The sequence below is a fragment of the Nanorana parkeri genome, unplaced genomic scaffold (genome assembly GCF_000935625.1).
Source record: "Nanorana parkeri isolate BGI_ZX_2015 unplaced genomic scaffold, ASM93562v1 scaffold799, whole genome shotgun sequence".
Taxonomy (NCBI): Eukaryota; Metazoa; Chordata; class Amphibia; order Anura; family Dicroglossidae; genus Nanorana; species Nanorana parkeri.
In genome coordinates, this window is record NW_017307067.1 from 265,971 (window position 1) to 284,843 (window position 18,873).

At 41.7% G+C, this 18,873-nt stretch overlaps 1 protein-coding gene across 1 annotated transcript in view; it reads right to left on the reverse strand.

The window, feature by feature from the left end:
* The window catches only part of MICU2 (mitochondrial calcium uptake 2), a 280,638-nt gene that overhangs the window by 144,057 nt on the left and 117,708 nt on the right, over window positions 1-18,873 (reverse strand). The window contains exon 2 of the mRNA XM_018564948.1: window positions 11,626-11,770. Within this exon, the coding sequence (XP_018420450.1) occupies window positions 11,626-11,770 (145 nt within the window). The remainder of the gene's footprint in view (window positions 1-11,625; window positions 11,771-18,873) is intronic.

The window sequence follows — 18,873 nt, forward strand, 5'->3', positions numbered from 1 at the left end:
ATATATATATATATAATCTCCCCTAAAACTCTTTGTATGCCCATGTTACCCTCTTCTCCAGCCCTGTGCTAAGCTATTTGGGTCCAATCTTACAACATGTCTGCCTGTTTGAGGCTGTTCAAAGTCATGTACAACTGTTATACAAATTAGGGAGTTCCCACTCTCCCTGATGGTTTTTAAATTGAAGCTTTGCTGCAGAAAACAGCTGTATTAAAACATATACATAGTTTAATAAGTGACTACTTAATCTACTTTTTCTATTGTGATTAATTATTTCACATTTGATTAAGTAATTTGTGGGTGAGATAACTGAAACACATGTGTAAAAATACATTTGCCAAAATTTCTGGCACCAAAACTGCCACACCAAGAACAATCAAGGCGAATTTCAACTATCATACAGCCAGGAACTATGTCAAGAAGATTCCAGCCCTTGAGGTACTGTTACATAAAAAGCCAAACATTAGCTTATCCCACCAGTCCCCAAACATAAATGATCACTTCTTGCTAACTCTTTAAAGCAGTTTACGCAATTTTACACCCTGCCAAGGTGAATTCTAAGAAACAAATTACTTACACAGGGAACTTCTGTAAGAAAAAAAAAAAGGAGGCCAAAGTGCAATATCTTTGTCCTTACAAGATTCATAATGATCAAAAGCATTCAGAGACCTTCCCCCTTTGTTTGCCAAGTCAATATAGAGGGAATGGGCCCGAGAGCTTATTATCAAGCTCATCCAGTTCAACTGATAGAACTGTAAATATTTTTCTAGGTTATCACAGGGGTAGTAAATAGCTTTGCAGGTGTGATTCAGTTGATTGAAGCATCAGCAGTCTACCAATTTCTCTTTTGTGTATCAGACAGAAAATCAGCAATAAAAGGCTGCTGTGTGAGGAAGGAGGGTGCTAGGGAATGTCACAAAGGTGAAGCTGGTGGAAGGCAGGTTCAAGATCAGTAAACATGCAAGTGCCAGAGACATAGGTTTTAGTGTCTCGTTAGTATCTGAAGTGTGGTTATGTCTAATCCAGACATATAGGCTTATCTCTAGAGGTAGAACACAATCCATCACTGATTGCAAAATGCTCACAGGAGTGGTCGGGAATTTATTTCACTGAGGACTTGTAAGCTAAAACATTCTGATGGCTCTGACATACTGTATAACAGTTGGCCACCTTCCAACTTAAACAAAGGCCTCAAACAACTGATCAACAGATTGGGATATCGCTTTTGCTTCTGATTGTGTCATCAGAGTTCCAACGTCAAGGGATTTCATTGTGAATAATCATCTAACATGTATGATGTATCCATGAAGTCCCTTGTAATATGCAGCCCTGAGAAAAGAACTAACTTTTTTGTTAAAAAAAAAAGATGGAGGGGCCCTGGTGCATGCAGCACAACTATTGTCCAATGTGGGTACCAATATCCTCTACAAATCTCAAACACTTGGGGATGCCATGGCATCAAAATCAAGTCTCAGGTCTTTGAAAATGAATAAGCTGAACAGATATAAAGGGGATCAGTTATAAATTCATAGCCAAGGCTGTACAAAGCAGAGCAATAGTTTGACAATGACATATAATACAATTGGTTCAGCTACCCTACAACTAAACTTGTTATCAGCACTGTTTGTTCCATAGTTAGTCAGGCTACGGATTTCCTCATCCTTTTTGTTCTACAGCTAATCAGGTACCCAGAAATTCAACAGGAAAAGCGAAAGTCAACAGATTGGAAACAATAAAACATATTTTATCAAGAATGTATTTGGAATGCAATGGATTTTTATTATAGTAAACAGAAATGTGGAATGCCAATGAATGTGCTTTCTTTCCTCTTTCCTTTTCAAACAAACATGGGTGCACCAGATTAAGGATAAGGAGAGACACACTACACAATGTTTTCAGTCTGTCAGAAAAATTATTTTCAGTGTAATGCATTCCATGATGTTATTCAACATAAAGCAAAGATGATATTGCACCAAAGAGCACAGTGCAGTTGCAAATTTACAAACTCTCACAGCAGATCAAACATAATAGACTGGAGAATAGAGGTGAGAGAGGCATTAGACATAACAAACCTCTGTTGTGCCTTATAACCAGTGGTGTGTTCTGTTGGTCTAAAACATTTATCATGTCATTTAATACTTTAGTTGTTGATACAGTAGCATCAGGAAGTACCACCGGCAGCCAAGTGGCAGGTCCTCCTCTTCTGTCTCCCCATCTCGACAGCAGGAAGACTGGGATTCTCACTCCACAGATCTCAGTAAGGTGGATGGGGTGGAGGGAACAGGGGGACAAAGGGGGTCTGCACGTGGGGCTCCACCGGTATTTCCCCAACATATCTAGGCCACCTCTATGGATAATACTGGACCAGACACTTCTCATGCAGTGGAGGGGGAACGGGAGCTGGATGGTAAATTAACCACAGCAGAACCCACTTTGGCACAAGTTATGGAAGCTATACGTGATTGTAAAACATACTTGGCTTTACGCATTGAAGATGTATATGTGAATTTATCTCTACTGAAACATGATATGCAGGGGCTTGGAGAGTGGGTAACAGAGACTGAAGGCAGAATCAGCAACCTAGAGGATACTGTGTATCCCCTTACTAGAGATACAGCTGTGCTTAAAAGGAGAACTATGAGATAAGTGATTTCCACTCACCTCATAGTTCTAAGCCGACCTGTGACAATGAGAAAGGATGCTAGTTTGTGTTCTCCTGTTACCCTAAGGAGAACTATGGGGAAAAACACTGACCCCATAGTTCTCCTTTAAGAGAGAGCTCTCTAAGCTAGATGAGTCAAACAGAAACAGGGAGGGAGAAGCGCTGCAAACCAAGTGGGAGAGCAGGGTGATGTTATGGGAAGTGAGGGCTGGGAAAATGGAGGGCAAGTTGTGATTCCCGACCTTCAGTGGTGGATCCAATTTCTCCAGAATGACCCAGAAAACATAAATGTGTGATATGGAGATGAGTAAATTTGTGTGAAAAATAACTCAAAACAAATGTAGTAACTTACCCTTAGGTAAGGAGTGTTGCGATATCATCGGCGAGGAGTGGAGGTGGGTGGTTTCGGTGTTCCCAATGATCTTTGCTGTGGCCCGTTGTTTGGTGGGATGTCTGTCGTCTGTGGTCCTGTTGATTGAAGATAGTGTGGATGCCGAGGCGGTGGCTGTGTGTTCTTAACTTGCCTTGCGTTGTTTGGTGGGATGTCTGTCGTCTGTTGTCCTGTTGATTGAAGATGACGAGGAAGCCGAGGTGGTGGCGGTATGTTCTTCTTTACTTGCTTTGCGTTGTTTGGTGGGATGTCTGTCGTCCTGTTGATTGAAGGTAGCGAGGAAGCCGAGGTGGTGGTGGTGTGTTCTTTACCTTACTTGCCTTGCGTTGTTTGCTGGGATGTCTGTCGTCTGTTGTCCTGTTGATTGAAGATGACGAGGAATCCGAGGCGGTGGCGGTGTATTCTTGTACTTGCTTTGCGTTGTTTGGTGGGATGTCAGTCGTCTGTTGTCCTGTTGATTGAAGATAGCGAGGAGGTCGAGGTGGTGGCGGTGTGTTCTTTACTTGTCATGCATGTAAATGTCATGCATACTCGAGGTGGTGGCGGTGTGTTCTTTACTTGTCATGCGTTGTTTGCTGGGATATTGAACGTCTGTTGTCCTGTTGATTGAAGATAGCGAGGAAGCCGAGGTGGTGCGTTCTTCTTTACTTGCCTGTTGTTCTGTTGATCGAGGGTGACGAGGAGGTGGAGGCGGTGTATTCTTCACTTGTTGGTCAAAGAGGGGGGTTAGTTGACGGTTATGTCCTAGGGGGATGAATCCGATGGTCTTCCCTGGTGGTGTCACACTGTGACTAGGAGATAGCCGACAGGGGGAGGGGGGCGGGCTGTGGCGGTAATGAGGCCGACGGTCTCTGCGATGAGGTGGATGTCGGTGATGTCACACTGTGTCTGTGAAAGAGGTAGGAGACGGAGATAGCAGACCTAATGGTGTGCGGCGTAGGGGGCCGGTGGTGTCACATAAGTGTGTGCGACGGCCGAGAAGGGACACAGGCGGCTCGTAGATCCGCGATGCTGCGGCAGTGATCTAGGTGTCTGGCGGTGATGGCAGGCTGAAGTGGGGCTCTCGATTCTAGGTGCTGGCGGAACTCCCGGGCACGGGTCAGGTAGAAGCTGTATGAGTAACGATCGAGGCGGAGGGGGGGGGAGAGAGAGAGGGACACAAGAGGCTGTAATACCGCGATGCTGCGGTCGTGATCCAGGTGCCTGGTAGTTGTTGCAGGCTGGCGGAACACACGGGCATGAGTCGGGTGGAAGCTGGGTGTGTCACAAACGAGGCTACGCGTTTCGAAGTAAATCACTTCTTTTTCAAGCCAGGGCACCTGGATCACGGTTTGTCTCATATTAGTTTCTGTGGTCAATGTTTTTGGGTATTTGTACTGTGTCCCTACCTCCATTGTGTGTTTAAATTAGGGTTGCACAGATACCAAAACAGTACTCGGTACAAGTACCGATACTTTTGAGCTCCAAGACTAGACTAGAGAAAAATTCAAAAGTTAGGAGGCAGCTGTCATTTGTAAGGAGCACACGGAGCTCCTGGGATTTGTACATCTCTGTTTTAATGTACAATTTTGTTTTTATACATATAAATAAATTGATGCACAGATACCAGTTTTGCGAGTACGAGTACTGATACATTTTTGTTTATTGTCATGTGACAGTTTTTCTAAAACAATACAGACTAATGATTTCAGGGCAGTGGTGGAGGGCCAGAGCCAGGTCCCAGCTGCAACCCTGGTAGTGCTCATGAAAATGCCAAGTATCTGCACTGGTACTCGAAAAGCATCTGTGCATCCCTAGTTTAAACTCATGGTGTATCGGTTTCTTTCCTGGAAAGAGGGCTGAACTCAAAATTTAAGCGGCCCTTGGTTTTTTACTGCCTCTTTAAATATAAAAACCATCATGTGGTTTGTCTCCAAGAGACGAACTTGGTGGGATCTAAGGTTCTTGACCTTAAAAAGCACTGGATAGCCAGGTTGTTTAACGCTATCTATTCTTACTATTCCTGGGGGTGAGTACTCATGCTCGCCCAAATGCTCCGATACTTACACCTGATACCAGTACTTCTGGTCAGAGGGAGATTTCCTCTGATTGGCAGTACCGCGAGGGAACATGGAGCCAGCTTCCCGGGCAATCAGGAAGCTGGACGGCGGGTAATGACACGACAATCAGCATCAAGCCGGCCAAACAGCATGGAGCCAGCTTCCCAGGCAATAAAGAAGCTGGGCGGCAGATAACGACATGCATTCCTGATTGCCTGGGAAGCTGGCTCCATGCTAGCAGAAGTACCGGAAAGATAAATATTGGTGCAGAAGAAACGGTATCGGTGCATCCCTAGTTCCTTCCCTTCTTTGGAGAATTAACTCCCCGTGGTTGCTGGACCACTTGATTGCGGATGCTTGCTCACAGGCCATAGTTCATTACTGGAATGATAATGCTGTTACTCCCTCCTCTTTCCTCAAGTGGGAGGCCTTTAAGCCTACACTTCAGGGTGCTTTTAGAGAAACCAAGGGTGCCATTCATAAGAACAGGGAAGATTCAGCTTGGCCTTTTGAACAGGCTGTGGGCTCGGATGAAGCGGCCTTCTACCACTACTTATAGATATTGGATGGAGAGAAAAAAAAGGGGGTATGAGCTGTTCCTCCTGAAGGGCACAGAAAAGAAAATGTTGTACACTCAACAAAAGCTATTTAAATTCGGGAATAAGGTGGGAATTCGACTGTGGCAATTTCCGGTATTATTACTTTTCCAGGTCAAAATTTTCACCACTCTGCAGGACATTGCAGGGGCTTTTTTGTCATTCTATGAGAACCTATATACCTCCAGAGCCACTTATACAGTCAGACCTTGGGGCTTATCTATTTCAGGTTTCCCTTCCTTGCCTCACCCCTCAAGCGAAGGATGAACTGGATTTACCACTTATGTTGGAGGTGGTGGAGTATGCAGTCTCCCAATTTCCTAATAAGAAGACCGCGGGATTATATAGGGGACCTCCTGAGTTCTCATCTGTTAAATATGTACAGCAAGGCATTTGACGTGGGAATTCTTGCATCGTCTATGTGTGGAGCTCTTATAATACTAATTTTGAAGCCGGGTAAGCACCCTACTAGATGCGATTCCTATTGCCCTATATCGCTCATAAATGTGGATGCCAAAATATTGGCCAAGATCCTTGTATTAATAATTATGTCTCCTCACTCCTCAATAATGACAAAGCGGGGTTTAAGCCAGGACGTTCTACTAGAATGAATATTCACTGATTATTTAGTAGCCTTCAATTTCCCTATCATCTTATATCACTTTACACCAACAAAACATTTGATTACTTTGGCTTCTAGGTCAAATCAGACAAATCTATTCGTTTTCCTTTGGAATCTATTACAGCGGGTAATATTAATCCTGTGTCTAAACTGAAAGTGGTAGACATTTAAATATTTAGGGGTCCAGGTTCAGTTGCCTCTCCCTTCCTATATAGACAATTTGCTTCCAGTTATTGACTCCTTACAGAGGAAAACAAGATAGTGGTGGACATGCCTTATGGGCAGAGTAAACACTATTAAAAGGATCTTTCTGCTGAAGTTTCTTTATGTCCTGGCCAACTCACCTTGCTACATTCCACAATCATACTTCCATAAAATCAACTATATCTGCGTATCTTTTGTATGGCAAGGATGTAGTCGGAGAGTGGCTCTGGAAGTATTGCAGCTTGCTCACTCGTTTTCCCAACCTTCACTTGTACTTTTTGGCGTCCCAGCTGGTGGTGGTGGTAGACGGTTGGTCACTGACAAAGGAAATGCCAGCACTGTGACCCGAGCGGCCATTCTTTTTTTTTTAACAGGTATGTCGAGCGGCCATTCTTACCTCTTTTGAATCCTCATATATAGTATAGGCCTCCGCTCCTCTTCTTGCTGTTTTAAACACTCTGCAGAGAGGGCAGAGGGTTTCCACTCATTTTGGTATTGTCCTTCATACATGCCTTTTGGTCAGAAGGGACTGTTTTCTGGAGACGAATCTTGGCCTCCTAAATGTGTGAAACCCGTCATTTTGCCTTTTTTGGTTTATTTGGGGAGTTTAGATTCTGGGGTTGCGCGACTTCTTCATATTCTCTTTTTTTACGCAAAAAAGGCCATTCTTTTGCAATGAAGTAGTACAGAGGCTCCTTCCCCGAGTTGCTGGAAACGTTTAATAGATCAATCTCTTCCTTTGTATAAGATAACATATGAACAGATGAACAGATCGGTAACCCGCAGCTCTTTGATCATATATGCGGTTTATGGCTAGCGTCTACCAATACGATTGTTGATTTGCCCTGAATATCTTGACAGTGCAGACTTTATCCTATAATGGTTTGCTACTCAACTGATATGTGTGCTATACCTGTGACATTGCCCTTTTCATTTGAGTTTTACTACTCTCTGTATATGAGACAATGTTGCTTGTGACTTTCATTTTGTCAGTTAGTGTTCTTTAAAGTATTTTTGTATTGCGTTTATTGCAAATTAATAAAAATCATCTTAAAAAAAAAAAAGAAACCTTGACAGAGATCACCATCAGACAAAAGAACCCTTATGAAGAATTCGAATAGAGGAGTAGCTCTTGGAGCGAAGAGACCTCAGCTTTTCCTAAAGAAGAAAGACCCTGGACAGGACCAAGTCCAAGACCAGACCCAGGTACCCCAACTGATGGGTTGGCTCTAGGGTGGATTTCTGAAAACTGAAGATTCAACTGGGCCTAAGCAGAGTTTATACTGCGCTCAGGACATTGGCCAACAGGATATGGCCAATGTCCTCAGGGCATACTTTCAGAAGATTGTCTGGGCACCCAAAGAAGTGGTTTCTAAGAGTGAAGCAAAGCCAGGACAAGGACTAGCACCTTGGTGCAAACCAAACGTGATATGTACAGGCCAAAAGGAAAAATAAACTGAAAGTGTTGAGAAGCCAACAGCAAAGTGTAGAAAACGCTGGAGGGGTGGGGAAATTTAAATGTGAATCCTTGATGTCCACTGAGGCCAAGATGTCCCCATGTTGAAGTGACTACCACTGACCTGATCAATTCCATACTGAATTTTTGAACCCAAAAGAACCAATTGAGGCACTTCAGGTTCAGGATGGGGCAAAGGCTTCCATTTGGTTTGAAGAATGTAAACAGTTTCAAGTAGAAACCCCATAGCTTCTGCCACAGCAGAACAGGGGCGATGACTCACTGCAACCCTAGCTGAGCAAAAGCAGCATAAAGGTCTGTCCACTTCTGCAGGAAAGGCATGAAGTGGGAAAAGGGTAGAGTCCAACACTCCAGTTTGTATACTCTGGACATGACACTCTAGATATAGAGGTCCTGAACTTGACAGAACCAGATGTGCATCCCCCCCACTTTGCAAGTGGGGTCACCCCCCTTACTGCAAGGAGGGTTTGGTCCCAGAACTAAAGAGTTTGGCGGACCAGGTCGTTCTGTGAAATAGAATGCCTGGCTTAAACTTGGAGCCAAGGGACTGAGAGAGACAAAAGGAACCATACATTTCCAAAATGCTAGACTTTCTTGCAGGGGCACTTAGCTTCTTATTGGGGAACATCCTTTCAATCACTTCTTGCAGGGAACCTCCACAGACCAGCATTCAATGCAGAGAATTCTTCACATATGAACTGAAAGGAGGTTTATCCTAGAAACTGGATTAACTATACAACACCAGTTCCAACAATTAATGAACAGGTCTCGGTGAGGTACTACCTCTTTATCAAGCTCGGGTAGAACGGAGCCGATCTATCCAAGCTTGATATCACGGAGGAAAATAGCGACGCGTTTCGAGGTACATTGCCAACACCACAGGGGGATCCCTGGTTCTCCTCTACACCGCACATAGCCTGCATTTCTCCAACGGCACAACGGACGAAGTCCCCTCTTCTTGCTCACAACCTCCCATGGATGTACCTCCCTGAGCAGCACACCAGCCAGAGTCGGACACACATCACGAGTGTCCCGATCCTCCAGTTTGGCCGCCCATCTCCGGATCCCGGGATTCACGCGTAAGGGCCATCACCTTGAGTTTCCGTTATATCTTCTTTAGCCAGCCAGTGTTTTTGCGCCCTCTTTTGTTCTTTTGATTATCTGCACTCACAGGTTCTCCTCCTGTTTCCCAGGGCTGCATACATGTCTGTAGGTTAACTTTTTTCCATCCGAGAGCGCTGTTTATGTTTTTTCTATTATTGACCCACCTTGGATCCACCTGATGCTCCACACCAACCTATTCTGCTATCAACACAAAACATTCCATAGCTATAACAAATCACTGCCACTGCTAAAGAGCTGGTCTGTGACAGTTAATAGTTCAGTAACTAATACATTTATACATTTGTGCCAGCTGTAAAGCATCACTGTCTCTTAACAGTAATAGTCAAACTACGGGCTTGGCTCAAGTTGTCTTGCCACATATACTACACAGTAGAGCAGGTACGTAATGTATAAACTGCAAGGGTTAAGTGCTTGTTTTTGTCTAGGTGCTAAAATAACAAAATTAGACTCAACTGAAACTCCAAGCCAGCCAGCTGTCACAGCGCTCCCTCCAGCCTCTCTCCTCCTCCCTGCAGCATTGGAATCTTCTTCAGCGTCCTCACATCTATACACCATGTAAACTGCGCTATATAAATCCTGTATAATAATAATAAAGACGCTAATGATTTACGGGGCTTTAGACTATTGCAGAGGAGGGGGAGAGATGATAGAAGGACTGGTCTAAAAAGAAGCCAACTCGGAGCTTCAGGTGAGTAACTTTTTTTTCCCTAGACATTGGAGTTCTTTAATAAAACAAACCGTGAAAAGAGGTCACCTAAACTACACCCAACACCACATCCCTTGCTTGCAGAGTTAAAAATAATGAAAGTTGTGACCTAGCATATCTTTTTCCAGCTTCTGGCTCCCTATGCACACTTCATTTTGTACCACAGAGATCTTCAACTCTTGGCACAAAGGCATAAAATGTCCTTGGTCATAAAGGGTCAGTCACGCGAAAAAAAAAGCAAAAGATCCACATGCAAATAAACATGATGTACATACAATAAACTTGTAAAACTGACAGGCTTTAGGTTTATTATTCCTACCAGAGTACTTACATGTATTACTCTTTACGTCATAGAGACGCAGTTAATGTAATCATGCTTTGGTGTTTTTACTGTATGAGTTATGTGAAAAACATCTCCAGTACAATGCATGCACGGGAAAAAAAACAAATAAATCAAATGTGTAAGAAAATGTGCTCAGGGAAATTCCTTCAATTAATGCCAACATTTAACTTCACACAGTGATTACTGAACAAAAAAACATGGAAAAATTTTGTTTAGAGAATGGAGTTTAAACATTGCTCTACAAATAGCCTTGCTGCAGGTGAATGCTCCAAGCCGCCCAACCTGATAATAAAGGTACCTGCAGGCATTCAATGGCAGTCAGATGTGCAGGCACAATCCAACCACCGAAAGATCTTTTCACAACATTCTAATCCACCGGACTGATTGGGCAGGTACAGAACATACAGATCAATACAGCAATACATCTTTAACTATTTTACTTGCTTCTTCTTTTGCAATGAACTAGTTCAAGAACCTACATTTGACTTGATTGCAGGCCCTGGGACTGGGAGAGGGAGGGACAGTAGTATGAGCTAATCTGGTAAACTGCACGCAAATGCCCCAACAATGAACAGTCTTGATGGCCGGGGGGTGGGACAGGGTGTTGTTTTTGGGGTGTCAGCAGTAAGTGTATTAATTTTTGCAACAAAGAGTGTGGTGTCATCCACCAGGCTATGTGACAAAGCTGTGAAAATCTTAAGACTGGACAGATAGAAATACAAATAGATCCCTTATTAGCATCTAATCAGTGTACATTTAATCGTAACACAGAAGTAGGTTGCCTATAATATGACTGTGATCTTCATAATACAATATGATGAAGCTTTTGACTTGCTGTAACCTACATATTCTATGCATAGTCAATATGTTGAATGAAAAGAGGAGGCAGGGGATATGAGGGAAGGAAAGAGGGGGTGCCGTTGCTCTGTGGCATCCATAAATCCATCCTCTGCTTGGGAGAACTAGGAACGATTTTCACCTCTATTCTGATGTGGAGTAAAGGAGACAATCTGCAAATAAGAATCACTCTTTTGTGATATCTCCCGAGCTGTATGTTACTATTTTATCTTTACTAAACTTTTTTTAGTCAAAAAGTTAAATAAAAATGAAAGTATAAGAAGATAACTATAAAAAGTATGAAAAGCAACCCCATGGGGCTGCTATAGAACATGAACATGTCTATTAATAAACGTTTTCACACAAGATTCATATAACTTTCACCCAGGATTGATGCATTTTTCCAAATGAATCCACTTAGACAAATGTGCAACTCTTAAGTGAAAGCTGTGTCAAGGCAAGACATTGCAGGACTCCTTCCCCTAAACAAAATGGTTATACATACATTGTAAGCAGTTTTAAAAACTGGTACTACATAGTAAAAAAGTGTTTTGTTTTTTTTTATTATTTTTTATTTTACAAGAAACTATTTTAATTTCAGTTTACTGTGTAATGTAACTTACGTTGAACATTCTCAAACATGACAGAAAAAAGAAAATCCCTTGGGGTCATGTAATACTCTCCATCGTACTCCAATGAAGCAAACTGCAAGAAACGCAACTTCCGGAGAGACTGTTTCTCTTGTGCCTCATCTACAATTTCTTCTTTCTGAAACAGAGTGGAAAAAAATGAAATCAGAGCAGCATGCAGAGAGGGGAAACATACACATACATAAAAAGATTTTGACAACCAAATTGGAGAATTTGGATTTCTTGGTTGTTACTGGGATATCCTCCAGGCAGGCTTTGCTCCCTGCATATTCTATATAGGTAGTGTTAATTGGACCATACTTGCAGAGATGTGGAGTGTGGTTTCCACATATACAGTGGAAATACAAAGTATGCAAAAGTCTGCATACCCCTGTAAAAATGCCAGGTTTTTGAGATGTAAAATAAGAAAAACCAGACCAAGATAAATCACTTCAGAATTGTTTCCACCTTTATTGTGACATATAATCTGTGCAATCCAAATAAAACAGACTGAAATCTTTAAAGGGAGGGGGGAAAAATGAAAAGCTTAATGTGATTGAATAAATATGCACACCCATAAACTAATACTTTGTTGAAGCACCTTTTAATTTTATGACAGTATTCAGTTTTTTGGGGTAGGAGTCTATGAGCATGGCACAACTTGCCTTGGGAATCTTTGCCCACTCTTCTTTGCAAAAGCACTCCAAATCTATCAGATTGTTGTCAGGGTTTCTTACCCTTCCTTGTCCAGTTGCTTGCAGTATGGTTGTAGTGTTTCTGACACTGATGTTCCTCTTTGGTGCCTCTTGTGTCCAAACCTGCAAACATTATCACTCTGCTACTGGCAAGAGTCCTGTTTCAGAGTGATGATGCAAGCACCAGTTCACTATTTAACCTTCACCTTGACCATTTAGTCTCCGCCCTTGCGTTTGTTCTGGTCTACCAAGTGCTCGGCAGTTCCTGTACTCTGTGTATGACCCAGGTTACGGCTGATGGATCTTCTGGTTCCTGACTCTGGCTCTTCTTCTGGTGAAAGCCATTCTTTTGCTGATATGAAGGTATGCTTTGGGTTGTTGTCATGAAGAAATCTTCAGCATTTTAGCAGAGGCCTGAACATTTTGTGCCAAAATTGACTGACATTTGGAACTGTCTTTCCACCTTGACTAAAGCCCCAGTTCTAGCTATTGAAAAAAAAGCCCCAAAGCATAATGTTGCCACCACCATGCTTCACTGTGTGTATGGTGTTCCTTTGGTGATGTGCAGTGTTGTTTTTGTGCCAAACAGACTTTTTGGAATTACGGACAAAAAGTTAAACTCTGATCTATGGAATATTTAATGTCTTGGAAATTTTTTGTACCCTTCTTCTGACCGATGCCTTCCAAAAACGAGATCCTTTTCATGCTTTGTAAGCTCTTGGCAGACCATGGCTTTTGCCATATGAAGCAACTGAGTAAATGTGAAAAAACCCTTTTGGAACAGCTGAACTTTATATGGGCTTAATCACAGTTACTTTAATTGATGGCAGGTGCGTACTGACTACTACCGTGTTTCCCCGAAAAAAGACACTATGTCTTATTTTCGGGGGATGTCTTATTCTTACCTGGCTGCAGCTGTCTGGAGCTCTCCGCTCTGATGCCGTCCATGGAGCCTTCAGTCAGAAGTTCCCTGACCTCACTTCGACCCGCGCTGTGCCTGCTGAGAAATGTAGTTTTCAGCGGCAGCCGAGGCAGACAGGTATGTGTGCGTGCGTGCGGGCGTGTGGGAGGGAGGGAGCTGCGGCCGGTCTTGACATGTAAATTTCAAATATATGTGCAGCTACCCCGAAAATAAGACCTAGAGCTATCTTCAGGAATTTCTGTAATATAAGATGTACCACCGAACTAGGTCTTTTTTTCGGGATAGGTCTTATATTACAGAAATCCCTGAAGATAGCGCTAGGTCTTACTTTCAGGGAAACACGGTATTTAACATCAGTTTGAATGTGATTGGTTAATTCTGAACATAGCCACATCCCTGATTATAAGAGGGTGTGTACGCTTATGCAGCCATATTATTTTTTCCCCCACTAAACAATTTTGGTTTGTTTTTAATTGAATTGCACAGATTATAGGTCAAAATTCTGCAGGGATTTATCTTGATCTGATTTTTTTTTTACATCTCAAAAACCTGGACATTTTTACAGAGGTGTATAGACTTTTTATATCCACTGTATCCGCACTGCTCAAACTTAAGCTGTTGTTACTTTTAAATATATTTATTTTAAAATGTGTAATTTATATAAACACATTTAAATATATAAATATAGACCTATTTTACTTTTGCTGGCCAGAAGACACCAATATCAAGTTTAGTGATTTATTTATCTTTGCTAGCAGCTCAACTTCACTCATTTCAAGTTAAGCCACACTTTCAATCCTAAGCTCTGGTCACCTTCTACCTCCTGACCATTTCACCTTCTACCTCCTGACCATTAAAGAACCCATACTGCTGTAACAGGTGCTCTCATTACAGGGGCTTCATTTAAAGTTCTTCCGCGAACAGGACTTAGTGCCTTCATTGAACAGGCACTGACGAAAGTAAAAACATGAGAAGAGGAGAACACAGAAGAGGCTTTTCTGTCTAACAAAGGTTATTAACAGGCACCATGTGCTATAAGACTTTTACATTCGTAAAATGACTGACAAGTTTACTTTAAAGAGGCATTCATATTGTTAAATGCTTACTAGGTCATAATGGCATGATCTTATACAACTCCACTCAAATGCCTCCCTAGCTTTGACTGCTTGGTCAAAATCACCAAAATTCGTTCACAAAGCCCCCCCCCCCCCCCAATCCAACACTCATTCTCTTGAAAAACGTTCCAACTTAGATTTATAGCACATAAACTCCTGAATTCAAAAAATATTTTCTTTAAAACGTGTTTGACTTTGCTCAGTGACACTCCCATAGCCTTCAAGAGAATTTCTATAATCTTCTATCGATTTTCCATTTTAGATCAATTAAGTAGTTACAATTGAAAGCATGCAAACTTTCATAACTGCACAAGGTAAGGGATTTAATTGAAAACAGTGAAGCTGGGTATAGTTCGTGGCAATCTCCCAGAATCCAGAACGGCAGTTACTACAATGAATCTCTAGATACTGTAATTCTTGGGTTGGAAGCTCCATTGCTCAAGACATGAATAGACTTTAAACTAGGGATGCACGGATGACAGTATTTGGGCGAGTACTCTTATTCATCTAAATGCTCCCATACCTTCCTCGATACCATGCCAACAGGAGCACCGGTATCGGTACTTAGTATTAGCGAGTACCAAAAGCAAAATATCGGTACTCGTACTCGATACCGAAAATCCGGTATCGGTGCATCCCTACTTGAAACCTTCAAATGTAACTAATTTTTTTTTAGTTACTAAGGTGGCTGTTCCTTGGAACTATTCCTTTTTCTTGTTATTTCTATGCACAGAAATAAAGATGGGGGGAGTGCTTATGGGCATAGCCAGGAGTGATCTCTGACTGACACTCCAGTTTCACTTACATATGAAGAAAGCTGGTGTTGTCGATTACAGCTAGGATGCCAAAAACCAGCCTATACCATGCAGGGCATTGTGTAGCTCAGAAGAGGAGAAGCTGCCATGATAACATTACACAGTAATGGAGTCTAAATATGCAAGTTGTGGAAGTTCAGCTGCACTCTGAGGAACTGAAAAAAAAGCCACTACGCCCCTTGTGGTTAAATCTTTTCTCCACCAGCTTTAGGTGATGGCTCCTAGTCTTTGTTATGGAGTTTACTGTAAACAGTTTATTGCTGATGTTGCCATCACCACTAAACATTTTGTACATCAAAATCATGTCCCATCTTAATCTCCTCACTTCTAGCATGAACAAGTTCAAATTTAGTAGCCTTGTCTCATAGCTTTGGTCCTCCAGCCCCTTAACTAGTTTAGTTGCCCTTCTCTGGACTCTCTCCAGCCCAAGGACATCCTTTCTGTGGATCAGTGACCAAAACCGAACCGCATACTCCAGATGAGGCCAAGCCAGTGGTCTATAAAGAGGCATATGGGAATGTAATCTGAGATGAATCTGAAAATGTCTGCCCCCCTCACAAATGTAATAACCGACAAGAATGAGAAGAGCATGATATATTCTTCCTAGGGTCTAAAGAAGATCTCTCAGCAATAACAATAAAGCAAAACTTTAAACAATGCAAAAAGCTGGAGTTCTAGATTAAAACAGATGAAGCAGATCTTGTTTCCATTTTTATGGATGCTGAATGACAAGCAAGGTTTACGCTGTATCTTGCCTGAAGTCGTGTAACTTCAGCTGGTCAGTGTACCCGTCACCAAACTGTTCCACCTGCTTTAAATGGACTAATTTATCTTACTTTATCAGCCTCTTCTCTCAGCATTAGGATCAGTCTTACTTCTCTACCCCCTCCAGAATTAAAACTATAAAATCACAACATGTCCTCAAAGACCCCCAAAATTCATCTTCCTGACGCTCTTGGTGCTATGTCATTCTTAAAATCAATGATGACAAACTGTTTTCTTTTTGAGTGCATTGTTCTTCTGAGCAGGTCTGCTTATATAAACAATTTAATGTTATAGACGCAAACCCCAAAAGAAAATTAGGAGATTTATAGAGCCAAGTATTTCGCTAAACAGAAACTTCAGTTTACGAAGATGGATAAAATAATTTCGTTTTCATCTATTATTTTATCTCATGATTACTTATGATTTAACGCATGATCTCCCAGAAATGAAAATATAACTTAAAGTAAAATCAGCATGGCAACCAACTAATCGAATAATCGATTATGAGAATAGTTGTCAACTATTCTTATTATCCATTGGTTGGATCCCCTAGATCTCTCCTCCACGCGATGAGGAGGGCACGGCAAGCAGTGGGCAGTTGCAATAGCCAGACTGCTATTGGCTATTGCAATTTGAAATGGCCAAAAGCAGGCTGGCTATTGCACCAGCCTGCTACCTGCTGTACTTACATTCAACTGCCATCTGCGGAATCTTGCCACTGGCAGCTGAAATTCCCTGGCTGAAGCTATTCAAGCGCCATGTGCTTACAATACAATGCTTGCGGCCTGACAAATTCTGCTGCGGGAGCTACGTTGCAGTGCTATTCATTTCAGTGGCACCCCAAATGCACCTCCCACCCACAGTGTGATCGCCTGCACTGGAACGCACGATACTGCAATGTCGTACATTCCAGTGCAATGCGCTTGCAAAAAATTATGCATGCAGTTTTATTCTGAAGTAAACTTTGTGTTTGTAACACTCCATTTGTGTATTTTATGTTAAGGATGGTATTTAATTTTTGTATTTTGATTAATCGAAAAAAATTAAAAAAATCGGCCAACTAATCGATTATGAAAATAACCATTATTGCAGCCCTAGTGGAATCGGCATATACTGATATTTTATCTCTTGTATAAGTGTTTTATGACTGCTTTTAAGAAAAACTCCAGGAAATTTGTTTTTTATTAACCCTTGCAGTGCGGGGGTATTTTTTTTTTTTTGTCTTAAACTGGAACAGAGAGAATGCATTATTTGGAATTAAAACTTAACTCCCAGCTTACATAAAAGACCCAAGATTAATGCACGTCTGTATTCAAAATGAAATCATTACATGTTGTCAGGCACTGTTTATAGATTCTGGCATAGGGGTGGGGCAGGGCAGGGCATACATTGTGAGAATCACATGGAAAATTTCCCTTTTTAAACATTTCTTTAAGGGAACCATGGGGAAGTAAGGTAGCTACCATGCAGAAGGACAGTGTCAGCACCAATTCAGAGATGATTTGAGGATCTACAGCCCACTTTTACACAGATAAGCTACATTTATGTTAATAGTTAAGGACCCAGAATGCATTTTTAACATTTAGATCCTGCGTTTAGTGTCACTTTACAGTAAAACTATATTAGGAAATCTGCACTTTATTGTATGTGATCCCTTGAATTAGGGTGTACAAAAAGGGACATTTTCTGTGCGATTCTAACAAGTTGTATGCACTGCCCCACCCCTATGGCAGAATCTATAAACAGTGCCTGACATAAAGGTCTATTCGCAGGCCTTATCTGGAGTTCTTGGGTTGAGTGCAGAGACCTTTTAGACAAACACAAGAACTTGCAGGCCACCAGTAACAGACTGTAAAGGAAGGGATCCCTAAGGTACTATTTTTAATTTGTACATCTGCATACTGTCACTAAACTGTTTTAGGGTTCATTTTTCTAACAAACGTACACTTACCCCATCAATTCCTGCTATAGGCCAAAGCATAATTTTTTTTCATTATTACAGCGAAACTCCTAAATAAACACATAAAATACAGTACATATAAGAGAGCTGTTTTGCCTGTCAAGAGATTTGTATTTCTGTCCATCCAGCCATGAAATACAGCACAACCAGGTGGATGATACCACTTACAGTTAATGTGGTGTCATCTCTTCGCCCCCAACTTTTTGACAGATCAGTGAAAGAGAAGTCACTGACTGATGAGGTAATCTCTCTGCTCACTCAACCTATCATTTGCATACAGTTTACCCAATAGGTTCCCAGTGTTGTCCCTCTCTCTCCCTGTCCGAATGCAGTTTAGGTAATTTCAAGAGGCTGATACCAAGTTAAATCTATAAAAAATAAATCAAAAGCAATGGGACTTTCTCTAGCTTTCTCAATTCAGAATGACTTGTACCAGTACAAGTTACAGGCAGTCCCCGGGTTACGGACGTCCGACTTACGGACAATCCGTACTTACGAACGGGGTTCACAGTTCTCCTAAATGTACCGGCAGCGGCACTTTTTTTGCTGTGTCATTTTAAATAAAATATTTGTTTTATTATATTATAATCTTCTGAACAACAGAAACAGACAGCAAAAGAACCGTGACCCTTCCCTATGCTACCCAAAACGAAAAAAAAAATTGGGGGCTGGAGTTGCACTTAAAAAATTTACCTGTTCCGACTTGCATACAAATTCAACTTAAGTACAAACCTAAAGTCCCTATCTTGTATGTAACCGGGGGACCGCCTGTATTCTGAATTAAGAAAGCTAGTCAGATGACCAATGAAGTGTCTTCAAGTAAAATACAGCAAATCCAATTGCCTTGATTTATTTTTTACAGACATGCCATGACCTGGATGAATGAGAACCTTCACAGACAAGTGGAATCCAGGTACTTAAGCAAGTTGCAAATAAATAATAAATACATGTAATTATTTAATTTTGAATA